This window comes from Scleropages formosus, chromosome 11 (genome assembly GCF_900964775.1).
Source record: "Scleropages formosus chromosome 11, fSclFor1.1, whole genome shotgun sequence".
NCBI lineage: Eukaryota > Metazoa > Chordata > Actinopteri > Osteoglossiformes > Osteoglossidae > Scleropages > Scleropages formosus.
In genome coordinates this window covers 12,913,952-12,934,660 of record NC_041816.1, presented here as the reverse complement: position 1 = coordinate 12,934,660, position 20,709 = coordinate 12,913,952, and the positions used below count along the sequence as shown (strand labels likewise).

At 39.1% G+C, this 20,709-nt stretch overlaps 2 protein-coding genes across 4 annotated transcripts; one reads left to right on the top strand and one right to left on the bottom strand.

Moving 5' to 3' along the window:
* Positions 1–27: 27 nt before the first annotated feature.
* Positions 28–7,445, top strand: cdkn2aip (CDKN2A interacting protein). 3 transcript variants are annotated; one of them, XM_018763586.2, is made up of 4 exons: positions 28–277; positions 1,233–1,479; positions 1,783–1,904; positions 3,209–7,445. In XM_018763586.2, exons 1-4 carry the CDS (start codon positions 190–192, stop codon positions 3,802–3,804), a joined length of 1,053 nt encoding a protein of 350 aa, XP_018619102.2. In that variant the 5' UTR covers positions 28–189; the 3' UTR covers positions 3,805–7,445. The 3 variants fall into 3 exon arrangements, with proteins under 3 accessions (XP_018619102.2, XP_018619103.1, XP_018619104.1); XM_018763587.2 differs by having other exon boundaries at positions 262–319; XM_018763588.2 differs by lacking the exon at positions 28–277 and adding an exon at positions 330–898.
* A 1,186-nt stretch (positions 7,446–8,631) lies between these two features.
* On the bottom strand, positions 8,632–9,914 carry LOC108941042 (cocaine- and amphetamine-regulated transcript protein-like). Its single transcript, XM_018763479.2, has 3 exons — positions 9,663–9,914; positions 9,358–9,441; positions 8,632–8,755 (listed from the first exon to the last, which is right to left on the bottom strand). Exons 1-3 carry the CDS (start codon positions 9,825–9,827, stop codon positions 8,648–8,650), a joined length of 357 nt encoding a protein of 118 aa, XP_018618995.1. The 5' UTR covers positions 9,828–9,914; the 3' UTR covers positions 8,632–8,647.
* Positions 9,915–20,709: the final 10,795 nt, after the last annotated feature.

Genomic DNA, 20,709 nt, shown 5'->3' with positions numbered 1-20,709 from the left:
TGATGACGCAAGGCACCATATGGCGGTGCATTTGGGGAAGCGTGGTTTGTTTCCTTGCCTTAATCGTTGTTTGACGTGTAGAAGCTTCCAGGGCAAAGATAACCAGTTTCAGTGTATACAAACATCATTTCCTGTAATACAAAACAATTCCATATTTCTCTATTGAGCTGACAAGAGGGCTAGAAAAAAATGTCTCAATTGCACAATTACAGATACTGGCGGAATGATACGCAATGTGTCACGGGTAATGTAGTACCAATACTGGAAGGGAGTCGAGGTTTGTAGCTGTTTGGTTGTTATGAATTGATTTCCTGCATTGGTATGTTTGTTTTAGTAATTAATTTTAGAGTACATAGCGTCAACGTAATGCCGTAATCCGTATTTTCCTCTCTGTCCTCGAATCGGTTTGTAAAATTGAAGTTCTGGCCCCTTGTTTTTCTCCGCAGCGGTACAGTCACTGGCTGTGCGGGGACTCTAGGCTAGCTGCAGCTGAGCTGTGACTGTTTGTTTCCCGGTTCTCGTCGGGATTTTATCCAGCGATTATGTGCTCCGTTCTCACGTAAAAGTAGACATTTTGGCGGATTGTCGTATATACTCTAACATTTTTGTGCTAAAACGTCATCATGTATGTTGTAGAGGAACAACGTCGTTGGCGAGAACGATACTAGCCTAGCTACTAGCTGGTGCTGGTAGCTGAGATCCTGAGGGTTTAGCCATCATGTCGCAGGCCTACCATGATTGACTGACGATTAATCCTGATAAATAAATGCTTTATTTTAGTGGTTCCAAGAAACTACGACAGTAATGTTTGTGTCCAGTGTATGTGAGTGACAGAGAGTGTGTTCCACTGATGTATGGATGAGTGACCCATTCAACTTCAAGTAGTGTATCTAGCAGAGTAAGTCACCGTGCTGAAGGTGTGTGGGTTGATAACACTACATATATACTATAGTATCCATTGTAAGTTGCTTTGGACAAAGTGTCTGCTAAGCAAATGTAAATGTAAGTACTTTGCAGAACATCTCAGCACATTTGTGGACATGTCTCAGTTGCCATAAAAGTAATTCAGAAATGCCATGAAGCGTCATTATTGAACCCCTTTCCTTAATTTATTCCCTGTGTGTGGATATTCAGATAAATCTGAGAATGTATCAGTGCTGTAAGTTGAACTAGTAGTGATTATGTGTGCCTGTCTTTGTGATATGTTCTTATATCTTGCTTGTTTCATGCAGTTATGGCAGAGAGGAGAGGAGAGGATGTCGTGTCAGAGTTTCTTAAACAGAATCCTCATCTGGCCCAGTGGGTTGAGTCCCTCAGAGGTCAATGTGAGACCAACAAACAGTGGCGTGGCAGAAAGGAGTTTATCCTTAGGAACTTGGAGTCCTTCCCCACCGTTCTGCCCGACGTCTCCAGCCCCAGTCTGGACAGACTCCTTTCCCTGTCCATGGTCTGGGCCAACCATGTCTTTCTAGGTTGCATGTGAGTGATTTCTTCACAAAATAGCTCTACTGGAAGATGTTGATGCTGTTGCTAGCAGTGGCATGTATTTACATCGTCAGGTCATAAATTTTTGTATTTAAAAAGTCTTGTATGTAATATGCGCCAACATACCAAACTTTACAAATGTCTGCAAAAGTGGGACTGTTGAAGTTGTCAAATAATTTAACAATTAAAAAATATAGCTGAGATGCAAATGAGTCATGGCAGTCAGTGATGTAGATGAGAGATTGCCTTTGTTTTTCTACAAAAGGCTCTACCATTGAGAAATGCATTTTCTTGCAGCTATCCCCAGTCTGTAATGAACAAGGTAAATGAGATGGCAGAAGGTATTGTTGTTGATGAGATTCAAGTCCGGAAAACAAGAGATGAAATAATGGGAAAAGGAAAGAGGACAGCTACATCAGGTATGATACAGGTTACTTTTTATGGGCTGAATCATGTTATAACTAAAAACAAGAAAAAAGTAGTCATAAAGAACTCTAGTACTTGAACTTAGCTTGCAGGCAAGTACTGACAGAACAAACCAAAATCCTCACAAAAGAATTGGGGAAATATATGAAAAACTTAATTTCACTTTTTCATACTACCAGGACAACAGGTAGCAGCACTGAATAAGGTTTTATAATTGGTTGTGTTTCTTGTAATCCTTCAGTCAGTAGTGTATTAGTCTCTCTGTGTCATTCCTAGTGTGTGTCAACCAGACAGGGACTTAATGATGTTAAGATCACAGATTTTATAGCACATCAGGCTTAGCACAATGGATAATAATCAACATGGATTTATATAATTCGGTAAACCCATGCGTTTACTCTAGCAATGTGTTTCTCAGGACACCTGAAACTTGCATTATTACTTTTCTGTGTCGTTTTCGTCTTTTATGTATGTAACTAGGGCTGAGCATATTTCATTGTCAAATCTGTTATCAAAACAGAAAACTGCCTTGATGGACATCAGTTTTTTGGCCATCTCTTGTAGGAAGGAGAAGTGAAATTATAAATTTATTTTATCAGTTATGTTTGTTCTCAAGCATCTGATGATCACAGTTTATTATAATCAGCTGGCTTTGAACTGGCTGCATAGAAGTTATATTGTTATAGTAGGCATAAATAAATGGTAACATTAAAAAAATCAGAAATATTAAAGTTGGTACAGGTACAACATTAGACTGTATGAGGCTGTGCAGACTTTTTAAGAAGGATTTTGTAACAATGCTTTATATCTTTACAAACCAGTGATTCCTGAACATATAATTATTAGAAGTACTGATGATACTTATTGATAAAGGCTTGGGTTTAAAAATTTTTAAGTATTCACATAAGAATTTAAACTTTTTATCTTCATATTAAACTATGATGTCTCTTCTATTGGGAATTTAACATCTTTCACACTACTTACTGTAGCTGACTTAAAATCAGTTGTAGTCACTGCTGGCTAGTTTTACATTCCATCTTAACTATTAGTCACTAGGTAAGAAGAAAGGTTAAAACTGCATTACATAGTTGAATATACATTTTTATGTTAAGGTGAATTAAAATTGAACTGTGTAATGTTAGTTACTTTCTACTGTCCAGTACCCTATATGCTTTGGTTACCTTGCTTATTTAGCTAGGTTTTCCCATTCAGTTTGTACAGTTACAACAAGTTGCAAAAACATTGGAGAGGTTCTTCTGCAATTGCCTATAGGATGCCTGCTTGTTTTTGGATACAGACAAGGAGATGGACAACTCCATAAAGAAGTTGAAAGCCGGAAACACTGAAGTCGAAAGCAAAGCCGGAGGCAGAGCTGCTGTACGTTCAGGAGGTTCTGGGACTTTCAAGTGTGGACCTCCACCCCAGGCCCCTACAGAGCACCAGCCTTTCTTCAACCGACTCTATAAGGCAGTGGCGTGGAAGTTGGTGTCAGCTGGTGGGTTTGGACCAAACCTGGACCACTTTGAGATCCTGCGGGCATGCATAGAGTCATCCAAGGCTAGTCTGAGTTGTGTGTTTGTGCCCTTGAAGGACATTCCTGACCTGCCAGCAGGTCGTGCGCAGAAAGAAGGGCAGGTTTGCGAGCTGCGTTGCCAGACTGTGTACATGGGCACAGGGTATGGGCGTGACGAAGACAGTGCAAGAGCCATGGCCTCGAAGGAGGCTTTGAAGATCTTCCAGAGCCGCAAGGTGACAGTGAAGATCTGTCGTCGCAGGTTCCGTGGGAAAGATGTTGAGGACCTGGTCCTTGTGGATGACCAACTAAGAAACTCTGGGTTCCCCCCTGCCCTTGCTTATCCTTTTCAGGCAGACCAACAACCCAGTCCCTCCTAGCAACGAATTTGTGCTGCAGGCTTCTGTTTGAGTTCTGTCAGGACTGTTGTCTTCTCCCCGATGCTTATAATCTTTCCAAATTCAAATTATCCTTGACTTCTAAAGTCAACATTTCAAGCAAGCGTAATAAATGAATATGGGCTCTTCAGGGGGAATGTTGACGTTGAGTGCTGATACAGAAAGCCAGAGCAGTGAGAATATTGCCATCTTTGAATATAGGGCTTCTTAGTTTAATTCAAACTTGCAGGTGTCCTAGGCTGTTAAGATACATTTATGTGGCTGATTAAAAAACATTTGATACTGAGTATTCCTGTTGAGATAAGGAATGAAGATATTTATAGTGTTTAATCATTAACATTTTTTAACCTTCTAGGCCTATTCCAGATTTCTAGGCAGGGCATTGTGCAGCCACAACTGTTTCACCGGGCCTAGTATACACTACGCTGTGTTTTCACGTGGTCTCAGAAGTACATGTGAAATAGGTACAATTACAAATGACAGCATTATAGAAAACTGTAACTTCAATCAGTTTCCCTTTGGGTGTCAGAGTAACATGAATAGCTATATTACAACAACCAAATATTGAGCGGTTTTCATGATGATGGACCGTAGGAAATTTAAGATTATGCTACCTATGCTTGGTTGTAAATTGAAGAGTTGTTTTCTGAATACAAGTTGTGCCTAGTCTTGGTTGAATTACCAGCCCTGTTTAAGGTTATGATTAGACTTAATTTGTGTTTGTAAAACTAGACAAGTTTTAAATTAAGGAAATAAGTTTTGGTTTATGAGTTGATTGACTTTTTGTGTTTCTCAGGTAGAGCTTAAGGGTTTGGTAAGCAAGTATTTGCTTAATTCAGACAGGTTTGTGTTCACATGGAAGCCAAAATTCAATTTTTACTTTAATTAATTTTTACAGTTCTGTTTTTTTAAACATAAGTTAGACATGGCTCAATTTGAAAACCACCGGTTGCCTTTTATGTACTGTATTGTATAGGCACTGTTAATGTCTGGTTAGCTTTGTTAAATGAACACATTTAGCAAGTTTTGGTTTAGAATTTCAGTAGCAAGTTTTGTATTCTAATGAGACGGCATTCACATAGCAAGTGACATTACTGATTAAAGTACTACATGTAACCAAAGAGGAAGCTGACAACTGTTTATTGAAGAACCTTACATAATTTGCCCTCTTAATTATGTTATACGCTCTAATTCTGTGGCTCTGTTTCCCTATCAGTGCTGTAATTTTCTGACAGAAGTAATGATTCTATTTTTTGTGAATAAATTTAATTTAAACCTGCTTGGTATTTCGTATTACAGTGACTTTTGCTAGAACAGACAAATTTACTGATCCATCAGTTTTCAATAACGGTCCAGCACAGGGTCACAGTATACTAACCGTGAAGCATAGAGTGTGAGGCAGCGTACACCATTGACAGGGTGCTGGTCCATCACACACATTCATTCACTCACATGCTATAGGTAATTCAGAGTCAGAAATTTGCAATAAATGCTTGTCTTTGGACTGTTCTGTCCAGTTTAATGTATGATATACTAAATGTTTAAGGTTCTAATTGTTTATTCATATATGAAGAGTATTTTCACAAGTACTATTTGGCTGAGCGAATGTTCAGTGAGAAGGAAAAACTGGGACTGCTTTCACTTGTGATTTATGGAAAGATGAATGATGTGATTGTAGGTGCAGTCATTAAGCCTACTGTTTGTTTATACAATGTTCTGTCCTGACTATTCTCCAAATGCGCTACGTCATTTCAATGAAACTTGTCTGTTTGCTGTCCTTAAAGGACTTTAGCTTTCTTTTCTTTGACTTTATTCACAGACCCATTAATACATTTCTGAACCAGTACTGCCCCTCACAAGCAACTTCCACTATCTGACATGGGCTATTTTATTACACATATGGATGGTGGAAGTGACTGGTTTTTACCTTTTAATAGAAAGGAACATAAAGACCCTATGTCTTTTTGCATTTAGAGAGATTAATGTATTTTTTATCTCTAGATGAAACATTTTTAAAAGAGGTTGTAGGAGCAGCATTAACTTCAGTGTACAGTGTTGTAACAGCTTTTTTCCAGGTTTGACAAGAAATGAGATGCAAGCTGGTTGCATAACCAGGTTGAGATTATGGGAAAGGGAAAAAAACAGTGGCGTGTGGTATCTATGAATATAAGGAAATGTAACAAATGTAAAGTGATTTCAGTGAAAATTAGTTTTTCATTATTATAAATAGAGACTGGTCTTTGATTTAGGAATGTTTCCATTGCATGTTAGCTGCTCTTCGAATTGTCTGTTGTGTTATACCATAGACTTGTGAGCCAGGTACTGTGGGACATTGTCATACATTTCTCAAAAGCTTGTTTCACAGTGTCAGCTTTATGTTTGGCTCGTAGGGGTAAATGGCTGGCTGACTTAAGTAGATGATGTGTTTGTTTAAATTACAAGACACCTTAATGGCATTCTTTTGTGTCTCCATCTTTTAATGTCTCCATATTAACACTTGAAGTAGTTGATGGTTAATTTGGTGCCAATGGAGATCAAATTTCAATAAGAAGAAAATAAATCCATCACATATACATCATGCTGTCTTTGCTGCATCTTGACTTTGCATGGGTGAAAATATAATGGAAAAATATGGTTTGTGGTATTTTATCTCCCAAGCTGTTTTGTCAGCAACGAATAGAAGAGATGCAGGTTTACTGTAATTCACTGGTTTTTCATCTTAGTTCAGAGTTTCTCAGTCACAATAAATGTAAGAAGAATACATAAATCACTGGAATTGTTTATTGATTAGGTTCTGTGAAATCTATAGATGGGATTACAATAATAAATACTTTGAAAAATTTATTTTGATTGACCTGAACCTAAATTAATATGGCTGAAAATAATAAAAAAAAAAAAACAGGTCTCCACAGACTGCTGTTCAGTTCCCATTGTTGAATGATTCATGCCATAAATATGTACAACATTCGTCATCTTGCTATTGATCGCCAACGCTCATGCACTCCATTATTCTGTTTGTTTGCATTTTTCTGCCAACTCTCCATTGTGCACATAAATATAGGCAGCATTTGTTCCACAATAAGCAGAAGTTTTAGAAAACAGATGAGGGAAAATGAAGGAAATGCAGTTAAAACTAAACTAGAAAATATTTGTCTCCAAAGTGTGTAACCTAGCTGTTCCTAATACAAGGAGCTAGTTGATAAGAATAAAACTACAGTTTACGTTACAATATTCTGACTATTTAGTTAATGTAGTAAACATTTATAGCAACAGTAAATGTTTCAAGTAACTGAAGAAGAAACTTCAAGTGCTGTATTATAAGCCACATCTATGTTGTTATACTGTGCATTATTCAGTGTTTTGCTGTAGAAATTGCGACCAAGTTTCTATAGAGCAAGGCCCTTCATTTGCTAGAACTGACACTTTTCATCGAAAAACTGCAGGGACTGAAGAGCAAGCAGGCAACATAGGTGCAAATAAAGGTTTCCCAAAACTTTGTGTCATTAGAAAGCTGAAAAGTCTTGTGGTCCTTTGGTATGGGTCTTATATTTTACAAAGAGTGAAATTAGACTGTGCACAGCACAGGTTAAAATAACAAAAAAATTAAAGAGTTGCAGTTATAAATTAATTTAAATAATTTTTTTCCAGGATCCAGGTAACTCTGTTTGTAGTGCATTTTAATTCTACGTGAAAATTTCAAGTTAAATGATTTAAGAGAATAATAAGACATTGACCAAATTAAGTCACAGCACTCATAATGTCTAGGATAGACCACTGGATGATGTTAGGAGGTGAAACTGCCAGATTAGTTTATGTAATTCATGCTACTATTGCTTTTTACAGCCACCATGGGAGTAATAGTTTGAGTAATTACTGAATCATGTATGTTAACGTCCAGGAGTAGAACAGATGTGGTTCTGTGAATTGAAAGCCTGGTCACTTCACTGCCCTGCAGACACAGGAATTTAATTCTTATAAAGATTTCCGCAGTTTAATCAAGCTCATCTGTCTGCTTTGCAAACTGCTAATAAAATGAAATTATATCCTGTCATTGTAAAACATGCTTTGGTCTTTGTCACTTTCCTGACTGTTTAATATGAAGACTTCCTGTAATGTGCCAGTATTTTTAAGACAGGTATTTTGCTAAATATTGTAGGGAATTATTTTCACATTAAGTAAAGTTTTCCTTTTTAATTGACATATTAATGAAATTCATATTCTCCTTTATCGATTTCTGGATGTAATACACTGAAACAAATGCATAAATCATGTGTTTTGCAAGACTAGTGGTTCTTTTATTTCCTTTCCATGAAATAAAAAGCAATCACCCGTGTTCAATTTTTTAACAAGGGTGTTCAGAGCTTGCATTTAAAAACTGAACGTTTACCAAATCAATATGCAAAATTAATGTTTTTTTTTAATGCTGTTTTTTTTTTCTCCTGACAAGCAAATTCAGTGGTGGTGTGTAAATGATAACACAGACACTTGAGGGCACGGTAGTCAGTTGTTTCTGTCTTGTAGCCCAACCAGTAAATTCACTGACCACATAGTCTGCTTTTAGAAAACAGAACAACATATTTTAATATCCTCCAAGCTCACTCGCACTAAAACAACTGCTCACAAAACAAAGACATGTGAAGAAATGTTTAGCAGAAAGGCTCTGTAAACCTTAAACTGGTACTGATCTGTATTTTACAAAACAAGGGTATAAATAATATCATATATACTGTATATATATATATATTTTTTAAATCTCATTTCCCTTTAAGCCCAAACTCAAGTGTGCTCCAGGTCGTGTTTTTTTTTTTTTTTTTTTTTAAGTTTTTTACAAGCACTTCAGCAGGAAAAAGTTGCAAAAAGTCCCACGTGGACAGTCGCACATTTTGCCGATTCGGGCTCCTTTCCTCACAGCGCACTGCTTCCCCACGTCACACTGCAGAGACACACACACACACACACACACACACACACAGACACACACTCTCAAACATTTGCGCGGACCAACTGCTAGCATATAGTCTCCGTCGCGTTATTAAACACCTTTAATTATGTAGCTCACACCTTTCCAGAGGTGTCAAAATAATGATTTACCCGGTTTATCCAGCAGGGTATTCTTTACCGTATTAGTTCAAGGTGAGAGTGTAGCAGTGGGATTCGAACCAACTAACTTCCCGTCTTAAAGCAGCAGCCCGTAACCACCTGCTACGTTTACTGCTACTCTCTTATTTGCGTTACATTTATTCATTTAGTAGACAGACACTTTTCTCCAAAGCGACACACATCTCAGAGAAAACTGTGTGCGTTACATTAGGAGAAAGAGACATAGTTGGACACGTGTGATTCTTACAGTTAGTTTCTTTCCTCCATATGAACCGATGTTCATCACACGAGTAGCTGCGTAAAACTTTATCAGAATATCGACGATTCCTGATCGCCTTCCTAGTAATCTTTTTTTTTTTTTTTTTTTTTTTAAATATATATTTTACACCTTACATGAACTTAAGAGATCATGGGAGAAGCGTGTTATATATTTACCGTGGGCACTTGTCCGAATTTCTTTTCCCAAGGTGGAATTCGTTTAGTCTGCAGCTTTTCCAGGACTTCTTGCAGAGCTCCAAGCTGTTGGAATTGCAAAACACACACACACACGAGCACATTTTTCTATGCAATACACAACAGATGGCTATGAATTGTACATTTCGCGTTTCACGCCACGGCAGCTCCCATTAACGATGACAGAATGATTGGAATGTCTCCGTATGCCGGGAAAATTCCTAAAAACGGAACTTGCTCGCGCTCTTCACGCGATCATAACAGCAAAGGCGGCTCTTTGAACTTACAAGCTGTTTTTCGTTGGCCGGGTTCGGGTCTTTGGGGTACAAGTTTCTTAGGGCTCGTTCCTCCAAGTCCAGCTCCAGCTCCGAATCGCGGCTTTGCGCGCCGGCGAGCACGAAGAAGATCAGGGCGCAAACCGCAGCTTTGCCCCACAGTCTGGAGCTCTCCATGGTGCTGGAGGGAGGGAGGGAGGGAGTGTCTTCCGCAGCGAGGTGACCCAAGTTCTCGCTCAGGTCCGCGCTCAGCTGCGACGCGCAGCCCCGGGCGTCCGGGCGCCTTTTATCCGCTCCGTGGGGCTCGGCTCTCCGGCAATGCGTGATGCGTAATGCGTGGGTGAACCATTGCGTAAATCTCGCTGCGTTTTATACATTATTTAACAAACACCTTGGCCCCTTGGCACTTTTTTTCCACTGCCTGTGACGTGTTTCGTATTTTAAGTTACATTAAGTTAACAGCGCCGCTAATAAAACCCTTTGAACCCTTAAGTGAGAGGCGGTGAAATAAATGTATCACCCTTCCTTGCTTTTGCTCAGCAACACTATGCTGCTCTTCGACAGCGCTACATTTCAGAGCGTTTTACACGGGCTACCTGTCTGTTGTCGAATATCTACTGCTCGGAATTTGACTTTAACTTTATTTGCGTCAAGCGCCGCCACTTCAGCTAATCAGATTTCTAATCAGAGCCGTAGTTCTTAATTAGAACTGCAAAATTTTATTTGTGACAGCCTAAAATTCATTAACGAAAATCAAAACTTCAATTGTGGCACGTGTTAGTTTCACATTAAAGTCATTTGTTTTAAACGCAATTCTTTACTGAAACAGAATAAAAATAAAGTGGCCCCTATAATATATAAAGAAATCCTGCAGTATTTCACATAATCAAATATGTTGCACATCATGATATGAAACAGTCAAAATGAAATGGTTCAAGACGATGTGAGTATATGTGTGTATATATAGCTATATACATTCATGCAGTGTTTAATATAGGGGACAGCTTGTAGTGTAGTGGTTAGAGCTACTGCTTTTAGACCCAAAGGTTCCCAGTTTGATCCCCCCCCCCTCAGGCTATAGTGCCCTTGAGCAAGGTACCTACCTTAAGTTGCTCTAGTAAAATTATCCATCAGTATAAATGAGTAAATGATTGTCAACATGTAATAATTGTGACCTTAACATTGTAAGGTGCTTTGGAGAAAAGCATGAGGTAAATGCAAAATGTGTCTGATACATACTGTATATTGTGTGCATAGATAGGCCTACTGTACATTTTGTCTCATGAAAGAATGCATGAAATCAGTGCATTAATAGCCTAGGCGAAATATGAAGTGTCATGAAGTCAGGAGCACCTCCGTCAAAGAGAGTAAATAACTAATAGATCATTTGTGAAGCAGGATGATCACCTATTCTTGATTCTGGGTGTAATTTTGTTGTGATAATAATGACAAGGTACGTTGTGTTCAAAGGTGACATTATTCAGTGAGAAGTGCCCATTTTCAAGCCATTTAAAATCAGAAGTGCTGCTATTGTATATTCATGAGTAGTGACACAGTTGGAGCACCAGAATAGAGACAGTGCTCACACACTGCACTTTAGTGGTTACAGCAGAGGGAGAACACCAAGCAGACCTTGTGCAGACTTTCACCAAACTTAATATACTGTTCAGCATACAGTCAGGATTGCATATTCATAAATCTCATGTATCCTGTTTTGGAAGAACCGAGTATCTGCTTATAAGTGAGTATTAAGGCAAATGAATGATTTCTGCTACTGATTAAAAGTAAGATTAATTTGCAAGCCTTGGACCAAATTAACAGTGTCACAGTAGTTTTCATGGGGAAACGGCTAGACATGCTTTTTCTGTGAGATGCCCTTGTAGGTCCACGTTAGGCTGCTGTCGCAAAGCCGCAACGCACTGGGAAGGTCAACATTAGCAGCCTTCATCCACAAATCACTGGCACCTCATCAAGCTTAACAGTTTACCTGAAATGTATAAATTCAAGTTTTAAGGGTCTTAAATACAATAGAAAACCTATATTTGTGTCATTAGAAGTATGTGATGAATGTGCTTTTGCCAGAAGGTATCTGCAGCCTGTAGGGTTAGGGTGACTTTGATTACTTGCAATGACATAATCTCATTAATCAGGTGTCTGACTTGACCTTTAAAGTTATCACCAAGTCAGAAAAATAAATGAAGAAAACTAAAAAGGATCCAATTTATCTTGTACAAATGAAAAGTACTCACTGGGCTTGGTATTCGGGAAACACCACACACAACTCCTAAAATTCCATGTCTACAGTTTCGCCTTTAAATATATGTTACGCTTATGTAATGGGTACTCGATTGTCCATTTTGACATGCACTGAAAGAGCTCAGACAACATGGGGTCTCAAGGATTCAGAATCCAAGGACAAAACCCAAGGTGATATAGACCAGGAAAGACCAGCAAAACACTGACAAAGGTTTAGTTAACAGATAATGGGTGTAAAAAAAACAGAAAGGGCAACTCAGCAGGGTTGTGGTCGCAACTCAGCAGGGGTGTGGTGGCTCAGGGGGTTGGCGCGGGTCCTGCTCACTGGTGGGTCTGTGGTTCAAGTCCTGCTTGGGATGCCTTGTGACAGGCTGGTATCCCACCCTGGTTGTGTTCCTTCCCCCTGTGTTGCTGGGTTAGGCTCTGGCTCCCTATGATCCCATATGGGACAAGCGGTTCAGATAATGCATGTGAGAACAACTCAGAATGTATCATGCTTGTCCAGTAAAGTGTTACTCTAATGAATATAAGCACTGTGAAAGTATAAGATATGTGTTTGCTAGATGTTAAAGCTACGGGGATGAATAGTTTTCGACGGCATTTTGTCGTAAAACCCAAAAACTGGCAGACATCCAGCGGGAACATGTTGGTCTCGTTCTTCGCAGAAGAAAAATTTGGAGCCGTAAAAGAAAGCAGGTGCAACCAATTAGCTGATAAAGGGCTTTGTGAATCGAAAAGGCGGGAAGGAAGCTTTTAACAGATTTTGGGTGTAAAGATGGAAATAACCTTTTGCTGCTGTAATACCTGAAAGGAGTCTTGTGTTGATATTCCAAATGGTTTTTGTTTTGTGTTGTTTGAGAAAAATGGTGAATGAAGTTGTTGAATTGCGCTCATAGTTTCCTACATCAGACCCCTCCACAGTCAGACATCTCTCATCAGTCTATCTATCATATTTCAGCTTTGTCATATTTTTGAGAGCTTTGTTGCCATAATGTTAAGAAAACAGATTTCTACAAGGGGATTTTATGATTTTATTGCTTGGGGGATATCAATGGGTTAAATACACAGTGTTTAGTACGAGAGCCACTAGAAACACATTGCAAATTTTTTTGTAGCACATCTGGAGATGGTATAGTAAAATCCTTTTAAAAACACTTCTTGTTCAGCAGTCTGACAAGTCTGTATGACGGAAGCAAGCACTTCACTTGCAGGTGAATCCTTCTTATGTTAATTGAATTTACCCAAGGATCTGTAGACACCAACATGAGGGGAATGTCATGAGAAAGAAAGGCTTAGTTAAAGCTTGAAGAGCATAATGTTTTGTTCCCTTTCTTCCCACAGGGTTTAATGACATCAGTAATGAAACAGAAAGAAGATGATTATGGTCATATAGAGTATGTCATTTTTGTCATTGTCTGGGAATTATTGTGTGAGCACTTTGAATAACAAGCAAACTGTGGGAATAGCCAACGTTCAATCATCATGTATTTTATTTCCACTAACCTGCAGTTCCCCAGCCAATTGTACCATTTTCTGTCTACTGTTTTTATGTATGCAACATATTTATATACCAATGCTTCATTTATCATCAGTTCTCTTTACATTTTCCACATTTTCATGAATACGGTTTTTGATTTAAATTCTCCATGGTATCTTTAACTTCCAGTAGTTACCGTACATGATATGTCTCTTTAAGAAATACAGTTTTTGCTAGTGGGACAACTGATTTAATAATTCCTTTGTCTGAAGAAAAACATTCAAGCCATCTAATGTGACATATACATGGCTTTCTACCGGTCTGCTTTAAAATCCCAATTAACAGGCTATAACCACCTTAGAAGCAGCACTTCTAACTTATGCCTAAGAAAAAGCTTATTTGTTTGAGTATTAAGCACTCCGGAATAGTCTGCTATAAACATACTTGCTATACGTATTTTAGTGTGCCATAAGTATAACTGTATAATACTCTTATTACAAAAAGTGTTGAATTCCCCCTTGTTCCTGCAGGTATCTTGCTCAAGGGTGTTTTCATTCCTTCCATTGCTTTGACATTTCCCACCAAGCGAAAAATTCGTTTTCACTATGTGCATCAGTACCAATGAAAGAAGTGCAATTCCACATTACTGCCTGTTACTGTTGTGCACATTGTTTAGCATCATTCGTAACTGACAGACTTCCTGGGAACAGCTGCTTTGATTCTTCATGCGCAGAATGCGTGATTACATCCTGTTAGTTCAGAAAAGCCAGAAAGAAATGAGCGTGTATGAGTCATCTTACTTAAACTCTTAAGTAAAATGCCAGAAAACTTTTCTTGCCTAATGACACATTAGAGCACAATATCAGCATTGAGATTTTATTTACAGTTGTACACTCTGTGAGGTTTTCTGTCACATTCTCCGAGATGATGCCTCCGGTAGCTTCAAACTTTAAATCTGACATGAAAAAATAAAGAAAAGACTAAAATCTCATATCTCATAACAATCAAATAACCTCATACCAGACTCTTTACTATTTTTTCTTTAAATGTTCAGGTGTTAGAGCGGCTATTTGGCTCTGAGGAGAAGTCAATGGCATTGATTTTCTCTGTTGATTAGGAAACAGTGGTAGTAATTGTGGTGTTCTTTAATTATTAAAACAAGATTCCAATCAGGTAAAAATCACAACCCCTTTTTGCTGTGAGTAGTGTTAACTGGTTTCAGAGTTACTGGTTAGATGTTAACCTTTTTTGGGAGATTACAGCATTTCCATAAAAAACACATTTCAACAGTAGCAACAGACTCTGAAGATAAAAATAATTCTAAACATTTCTAGAATTGTCTAGAAAAATTAAAACACTGTCATTACATTTTGTGCAATGATCCTTAGGGCAGCATCAGTCATGTACTTAACTATAATGTAAACCAGGGTTCCTGCTTAAAATCTCGTGGATTGGAATTGGGAGCCTGTTGGATGATCAGACTTTAGACATTGGATACAACATATCGTACGGACTAGTGTGGTTGGATTCTTCTCTAGTACTGAAATAAAGAGTTTAATATATAACTGCATCATACTACATCTGTATCACTGGCTATGAGCCAAATTACTGATGGTGTGTCGAATAGACACAAGAGCATAGTAGATGAATAATTACAGCACCGCTATGATTTTTTTTAACATGAGTGATCATTAGTGGTATCAGCTACAATTATAGCTGTGTGCCCCACATTGACGAAACTGACCCCAGCAGAGGATAATTGGATGTATCTGTGAATGGTTCTTTTCTGAATATGAGAGAGATATTGGAATTGTCTCTTAAATGTATGTAAGAATATGTATCCCCTGCTTAATATTCAGTGCATGTGTCATTAACATTTTTATTTGTACAGTAATTCTAGTTATCAGTTTATTTGGATTGCGCTAATCAGCAATCACAGTGATTCATTCCATATACACACACATTGGCTGAACCGCTCGTCCCATAGAGGGTCGCGGCAAGCCAGCGCCTAACCTGGCAACACAGGGTGCAAGGCTGGAGGACACACCCAGGACGGGACGCTAGTTTGGTGCAGGGCACCTCGACTAGGGCTCGAACCCCAGCTCTGCCAGAGAGTGGGAGCCAGCCAAACTCGCCACTCCACCGCACCCTCCTCATTCCATATAGGTCAGTCATTTTCTTTGCACTAATGAAGAAAGTGGGAAATAAAGAAACAAAATATCAAGGCAAGGTGTCACTTGTAAAGGTTGGAGAACAGAATGGCACATCTATTTTCACCTCCTTGGCTAATTGCAAGATTTACTTTCTAATCTTTTTAACCAAAAATATATTTTTTTCTCAACGAGATCCCTGTTGAAAACAAGGCAAAAAGGAGACAAAAGGGTCAGATGATATGTAGTGAGCAGAGAGTTACTGCGTAGGTCTGCCTACTTGTGCGTCTAGAAACAGCGCTATTGTGTTTGTAAGAAGATCAACTTGTTTACCTGCAAATTACTTTCCCCTTGCCATCTCTTTGAGCAAAATGCAAAGACAGTGGTTTTGTTGTTATTCAAACCTCAGTCCCAAAATATCTATTGTCTCAAGAGGGCACAATTACATGTGCTAACAGCTGCAGGTTGCTATTGATTTTTTTGTGGGCGTGTGATTAAATTTTAATCTTCTCTTCATGTTGTCAGCCAAGCGCTTCACCATTCAGGTTTATATGAAGAACAGCAGGAGCTGGTAATCCAAGAGTTGGTCATTTGTATTCCAAACAGTATTAAAGGCCACAGGCCCTCAGCAATCACGAGGGTTGAAATATCACAGTCCAGGCTCTAATTGCAGAAAGCAAGGCATGTTATTGAGATACGTCATAAGTGCAGGTCTTTCTGCTTCCAGGAAGTACATGTAAGGAGCTCAAGATATGAACTGATGAACTTGAGCGAAAGAAAGTGAAAGGGATCTAGTTGCCTGAGTCTGTAATGATATACCAATTCTGTCTGTTATGATGCCTTTTCAGTGAAAGGATTTTGTCTTTTAAATTAGATGCAAAGCGTCATCCTGTCTTACAGCTTTTTTCCTGTTAACTGTCTTCCCACTTGCATGGTGGCACAGCAGGCTTGGCTGGGTTCTGCTGTATGGTGGGTCTGGGGCTTGAGTCCTGCTTTGGGTGCCTTGTGGTGAATGGGTGTCTTGTCTGGGGTGTGTCCCCTCCCATTTCTGGGTTGCTGGGTTAGACTCTGGGTTGCTGTGACCCTGCTCAGGATAAGTGGTTTCAGCCAGTGTGTGTGTGTGTGTGTGTGTGTGTGTGTATTCCCAATTATAGCAATTTCCATTGTGAAGATAGTACCTTCTTCTCTGGATGTGGCTTCATCTGCAATTTCTCATGTTTTTCATTGATGAAATGGTTTCCCATCTTTCCTAAATTGTCTTTCCTGGACGAACCTTCCAGAAATGGTTTCTTTCCCATTACACTGAGACCTTTCAGACTGCAACGTCTGACAAATTACCAACATCGTTGAATAATCCTGATACTGCCCAGTTAGGAGAAGGATATTGCTCAGTCACTTGTTATCTATAGCTGAACAGAAATACCAGTTTTTCTCTGTGTGTTTGTCTAAGCATCAGTCTGCACGCTTCGAAATGAAAAGCTTTCCACAATATTCCCTCGAGGTTCATCCCTGAATGAGAGTCATTGAATTATCTGTCTAATTGCGACTGGAGGCCTCCTTCTCACTTCTGATTGAATCCACTCCCCACAGATGTTCCTCCAATGCCCAGCGCAGACTGTCTTGCAGCGCAATCTGTTCTCTGCTATATTCTACCCCCAAGACACCCTAACCTATCCCCTTTGCTGTCATTTTCCTTTGCCATGAGGAGACATCCTTCTGCCCTGGAAAAGCAGCAAAGCAAATTATTACCGTCAAGGGTAACCTATGAGCAGGTCCTGGATATTAGATCAAGTCTTTTTTTCTGCACTGTTCCACGAAATCAGAGCTAATGGGTCATTAAAAGGCATTTATTCGGACCTCTCCTGATCCTTAAGACTACATGTTCACAACATTCTGGAGAACTGATATGTGCTGAAGTATCTGACTATCTGTTCTCCAGAGCTCCAGTGGAAAAGTCTCACCGGGCCTATCATTCCTTTCCCTTCGAGTAGGATGTGTAAACAATTTGGTATGAAAAGTAAATAATCTGTTGCTTTTCTCCTGACAATAAGTTTTCTGGCTGAGAAAAATGGAAACTTTTCCAGTGTCTTTGCACATGCAAAGGTTGACCACGAATAGTTCTACGAGGGAGTAAGTGTTGAAATACTCATGTGGGGCCACTTTGCTTTCACCTGCAAACAAGAGATAGCACCATGGAAGAGCTAAGATAACCAAATTCCTATCTGATGTACATCCCAGCAGTTATGTCTCTATTCCTTTCATTTCATCCTTTTACATGAAGGAGTCCCTTTTTCGCTTCATTTCTTTAAGAATCTGCAATACCTCTGTCATGGTCAGTGATATGCCAATAACAACTTCTCTTCACATTGATTCATAGGTCTCAGAGTAGTGTCAGATGGAAATAGATTTTAAATAAGTTAAATTTAGATAAATTTAAAATTATATTACATTTCTTTAAATTTATTTTAAATAGATTTTAGAAGTTCCACATAACGTTTTTTTAATTCTATTTATTTCATCATTCATCTTCATGATAATAGACAGTGATTAATAATCTTCATCGGTGTTTGAATAGAAAGCACAAGTGGAGAAGACATAAGAAAAGTAATAATTTCTCAATCTATAACCATTTGGGGTACCCAGAACCAAACCTTTCTGTTATTCTGAGAACATCCACACCACAATCACATCACTCTCCCCTTTGCTGTTGTTGTTGACCTCCACTCATCACCTGTGCTTTAACAATGGAACTTAAAACTCCATTTTCTCCAGTCTCTATTCAGGCACTCTACTAAGCCAGCTTCTCTCCTGTGCTCATTAATGTCCAGGAGCTATGGCCTATGGCCAGCTGATGCTTTACCCAAACAACAGCTCTTCAGTAAATGGAGACTGATAAGACTTTTTGTTTTAAAGTACGGTGGCACAGCAAGTAGCGTTGCTGTCTTACAGCACCTGGGTGGTGTGAGAGGATGTGGGTTTGCTCCCCACTCAGTCTGTGTGGAGTTTGCATGCTCTCTCCGTGTCTGTGTGGGTTTCCTCTGAGTGCTCTGGTTTCCTCCCACAGTCCAAAGACATGCTGTTCAGCTTTACCCATAGTGTGTAAGTGACAGTGTGTTCCACTGATGTATGGATGAGTGACCCATTGTAAGTAGTGTATCTAGCAGTGTAAGTCACCTTGGTGAATAAGGTGTGTGGACTGATAGCGCTGCATAGAGTTCACTGGAAGTTACTTTGGAGAAAAGCATCTGCTAAACATACATCCATCATCAACAGCCACTTGTCCTAAGCAGGGGTTGTGGCAAGCCAGAGCCTAACCCGGCACAAGGATGTAGGGGGAGGGAACACACCCAGGACAGGGTGCCAGTCTGTCATAAGGCACCCCCAATAGGTCTTGAATCCCAGCCCCACCAGACAGCAGGCACTGGCTGAACCCACAATGCCACCATGCATCTGCTAAATAAGTGAATGTAAATGTAAGTACTGATGATGCTCCTGTATTAATTGTGTATCAGACTCCCTTGCCCCACAGAGGGCTCAGAATTAACAGCAGAAGAACCCTCGTGCACACTCACATAAATGCAATCTATAGCATGGCAGGCTTTCAAATTTGACTAGTACGACAAAAATTTTAACTGGAAAGACTGTTTAAGTTTTGACGTACCGTAGGTTCGAAAGGAAAAAAGTTATACTTTGTTTTTATAAAGCATGTTTTATTCCTTGAAAGTCTTTACGTGCAAACAATTTTTGTGATTAAATATGCACATTTTATGTTATATATTAAAGTCAGATTGAAAGTCATGTTTTCTTCGATTATCTCCTACAACTACATCAAATAATCCCAGTACATACTGATACGTTGTAAACTGGAAAGGAGTAAATGAGTTTTTACCAGAAAAGTTCATTTCAGTTTATAACCTAGTAAATGTTCTCTCATTCATTTTGCAAATGAAGATTACAAATCACATTTAATTTATATGGAATTTAGGTTACAGATTATTGACCCAGCCACAAGCAGCAATGACATATCCAAATGGTATGTGATACAGTTGTGACACAGCCCACATTCAGACTGTACACTCATCCATAAGAACCAGCCGGTGGTCAGTTTGTACCCCTCTTTGACTGAGTCAACTGCGGTAAGAACCAAATTTTTGTTAAGGGCATTGAACCCTGTTTGAGTGGTGAAAGGTGTCAAGTGTCATGAAATGGTGCGATACACTGTTCTGTCTGATTTGGGAATTTAGTAGAGTCATGAAAATGTTTTGCTTGTATTAATAGATATTCAAGTTCTCTTTCAGCTGTTGAAGTCTGAGGAAATAAGTTATTGACAGTGTTTTTCAGCGTGTTTCCATATATACGCCCTCTTAAGTTTGCAGTAATTAGTATGTGCTACTGTGTCAATATTTATACCCTTTAGAAGAACGATATTGATGTCGGTTCTGCCGTTCATCTTTGTCTGCTTCACCATCTGTCAATGGACTCAATGGAAGAGAGAAAATTTGCCTGAAAGCTTGTTGTTTTTCAAGTCTTTATAGGGCAAATACAGATAGGCTGACATCTCTGACACTGTATGATATACCCAGTTGAGTTATCCTGGTCCACCTCTTCTTGATGCACTGCTGAAGGCATTCCATTGTATTTGGTGCGGCTGAATACTGAGGTGACTTGGCCCCGTTTCTTTCCCTCGTGCCCATTTGCGTCATCGTAAGGTAATTAGAGGTCTCGGAGAACTGTATCTGCCACCGCTCCGAACCCCTCTGTGCTGCCTACACATCTTTATTTATTGTGACTCAGAACATGCTTATTTTTCTAATTACACCATATAGATAGCATAGATAGTTTCGTTGACATTAGCCTTCAGCATTTTGGCAAAAACCATTGTCACCATCCTTCCCCCAGCCCACTCATGCAATTCTCCAGTGTGACTCTAAAGGCTTTTTGGTGATCGACCAGTTATAGCAATAAGGGACTCTGTTAGAAATGGAAAGGATATTTTAAACTTTATTACAATTATTCTTCCAGTGATAAAAAATGTAGAATAATTTTGATGTGTGTATAACTGGGGAACGGTTGGTAGCATACTAGTTAGAACTGCTGCCTTTTTACCCAAAGGTTGCAGGTTTGAATCCTACCTCCAACTGTAGTACCCTTGAGCAAGGTACTTACTTACCTTAAA

Bases quoted from the DNA above. Each gene is read 5' to 3' on its own strand.
- cdkn2aip (XM_018763586.2), top strand. From the start codon at position 190: ATGTCTCAATTGCACAATTACAGATACTGGCGGAATGATACGCAATGT. The intron at 1,480-1,782 runs GTGAGTGATTTC...ATTTTCTTGCAG, and splicing joins CATGTCTTTCTAGGTTGCAT to CTATCCCCAGTCTGTAATGA. The intron at 1,905-3,208 runs GTATGATACAGG...TTTTGGATACAG, and splicing joins AAAGAGGACAGCTACATCAG to ACAAGGAGATGGACAACTCC.
- LOC108941042 (XM_018763479.2), bottom strand. From the start codon at position 9,827: ATGGAGAGCTCCAGACTGTGGGGCAAAGCTGCGGTTTGCGCCCTGATC. The intron at 9,442-9,662 runs GTAAGTTCAAAG...CAATTCCAACAG, and splicing joins CGGCCAACGAAAAACAGCTT to CTTGGAGCTCTGCAAGAAGT. The intron at 8,756-9,357 runs GTAAATATATAA...GTGTCTCTGCAG, and splicing joins AATTCGGACAAGTGCCCACG to TGTGACGTGGGGAAGCAGTG.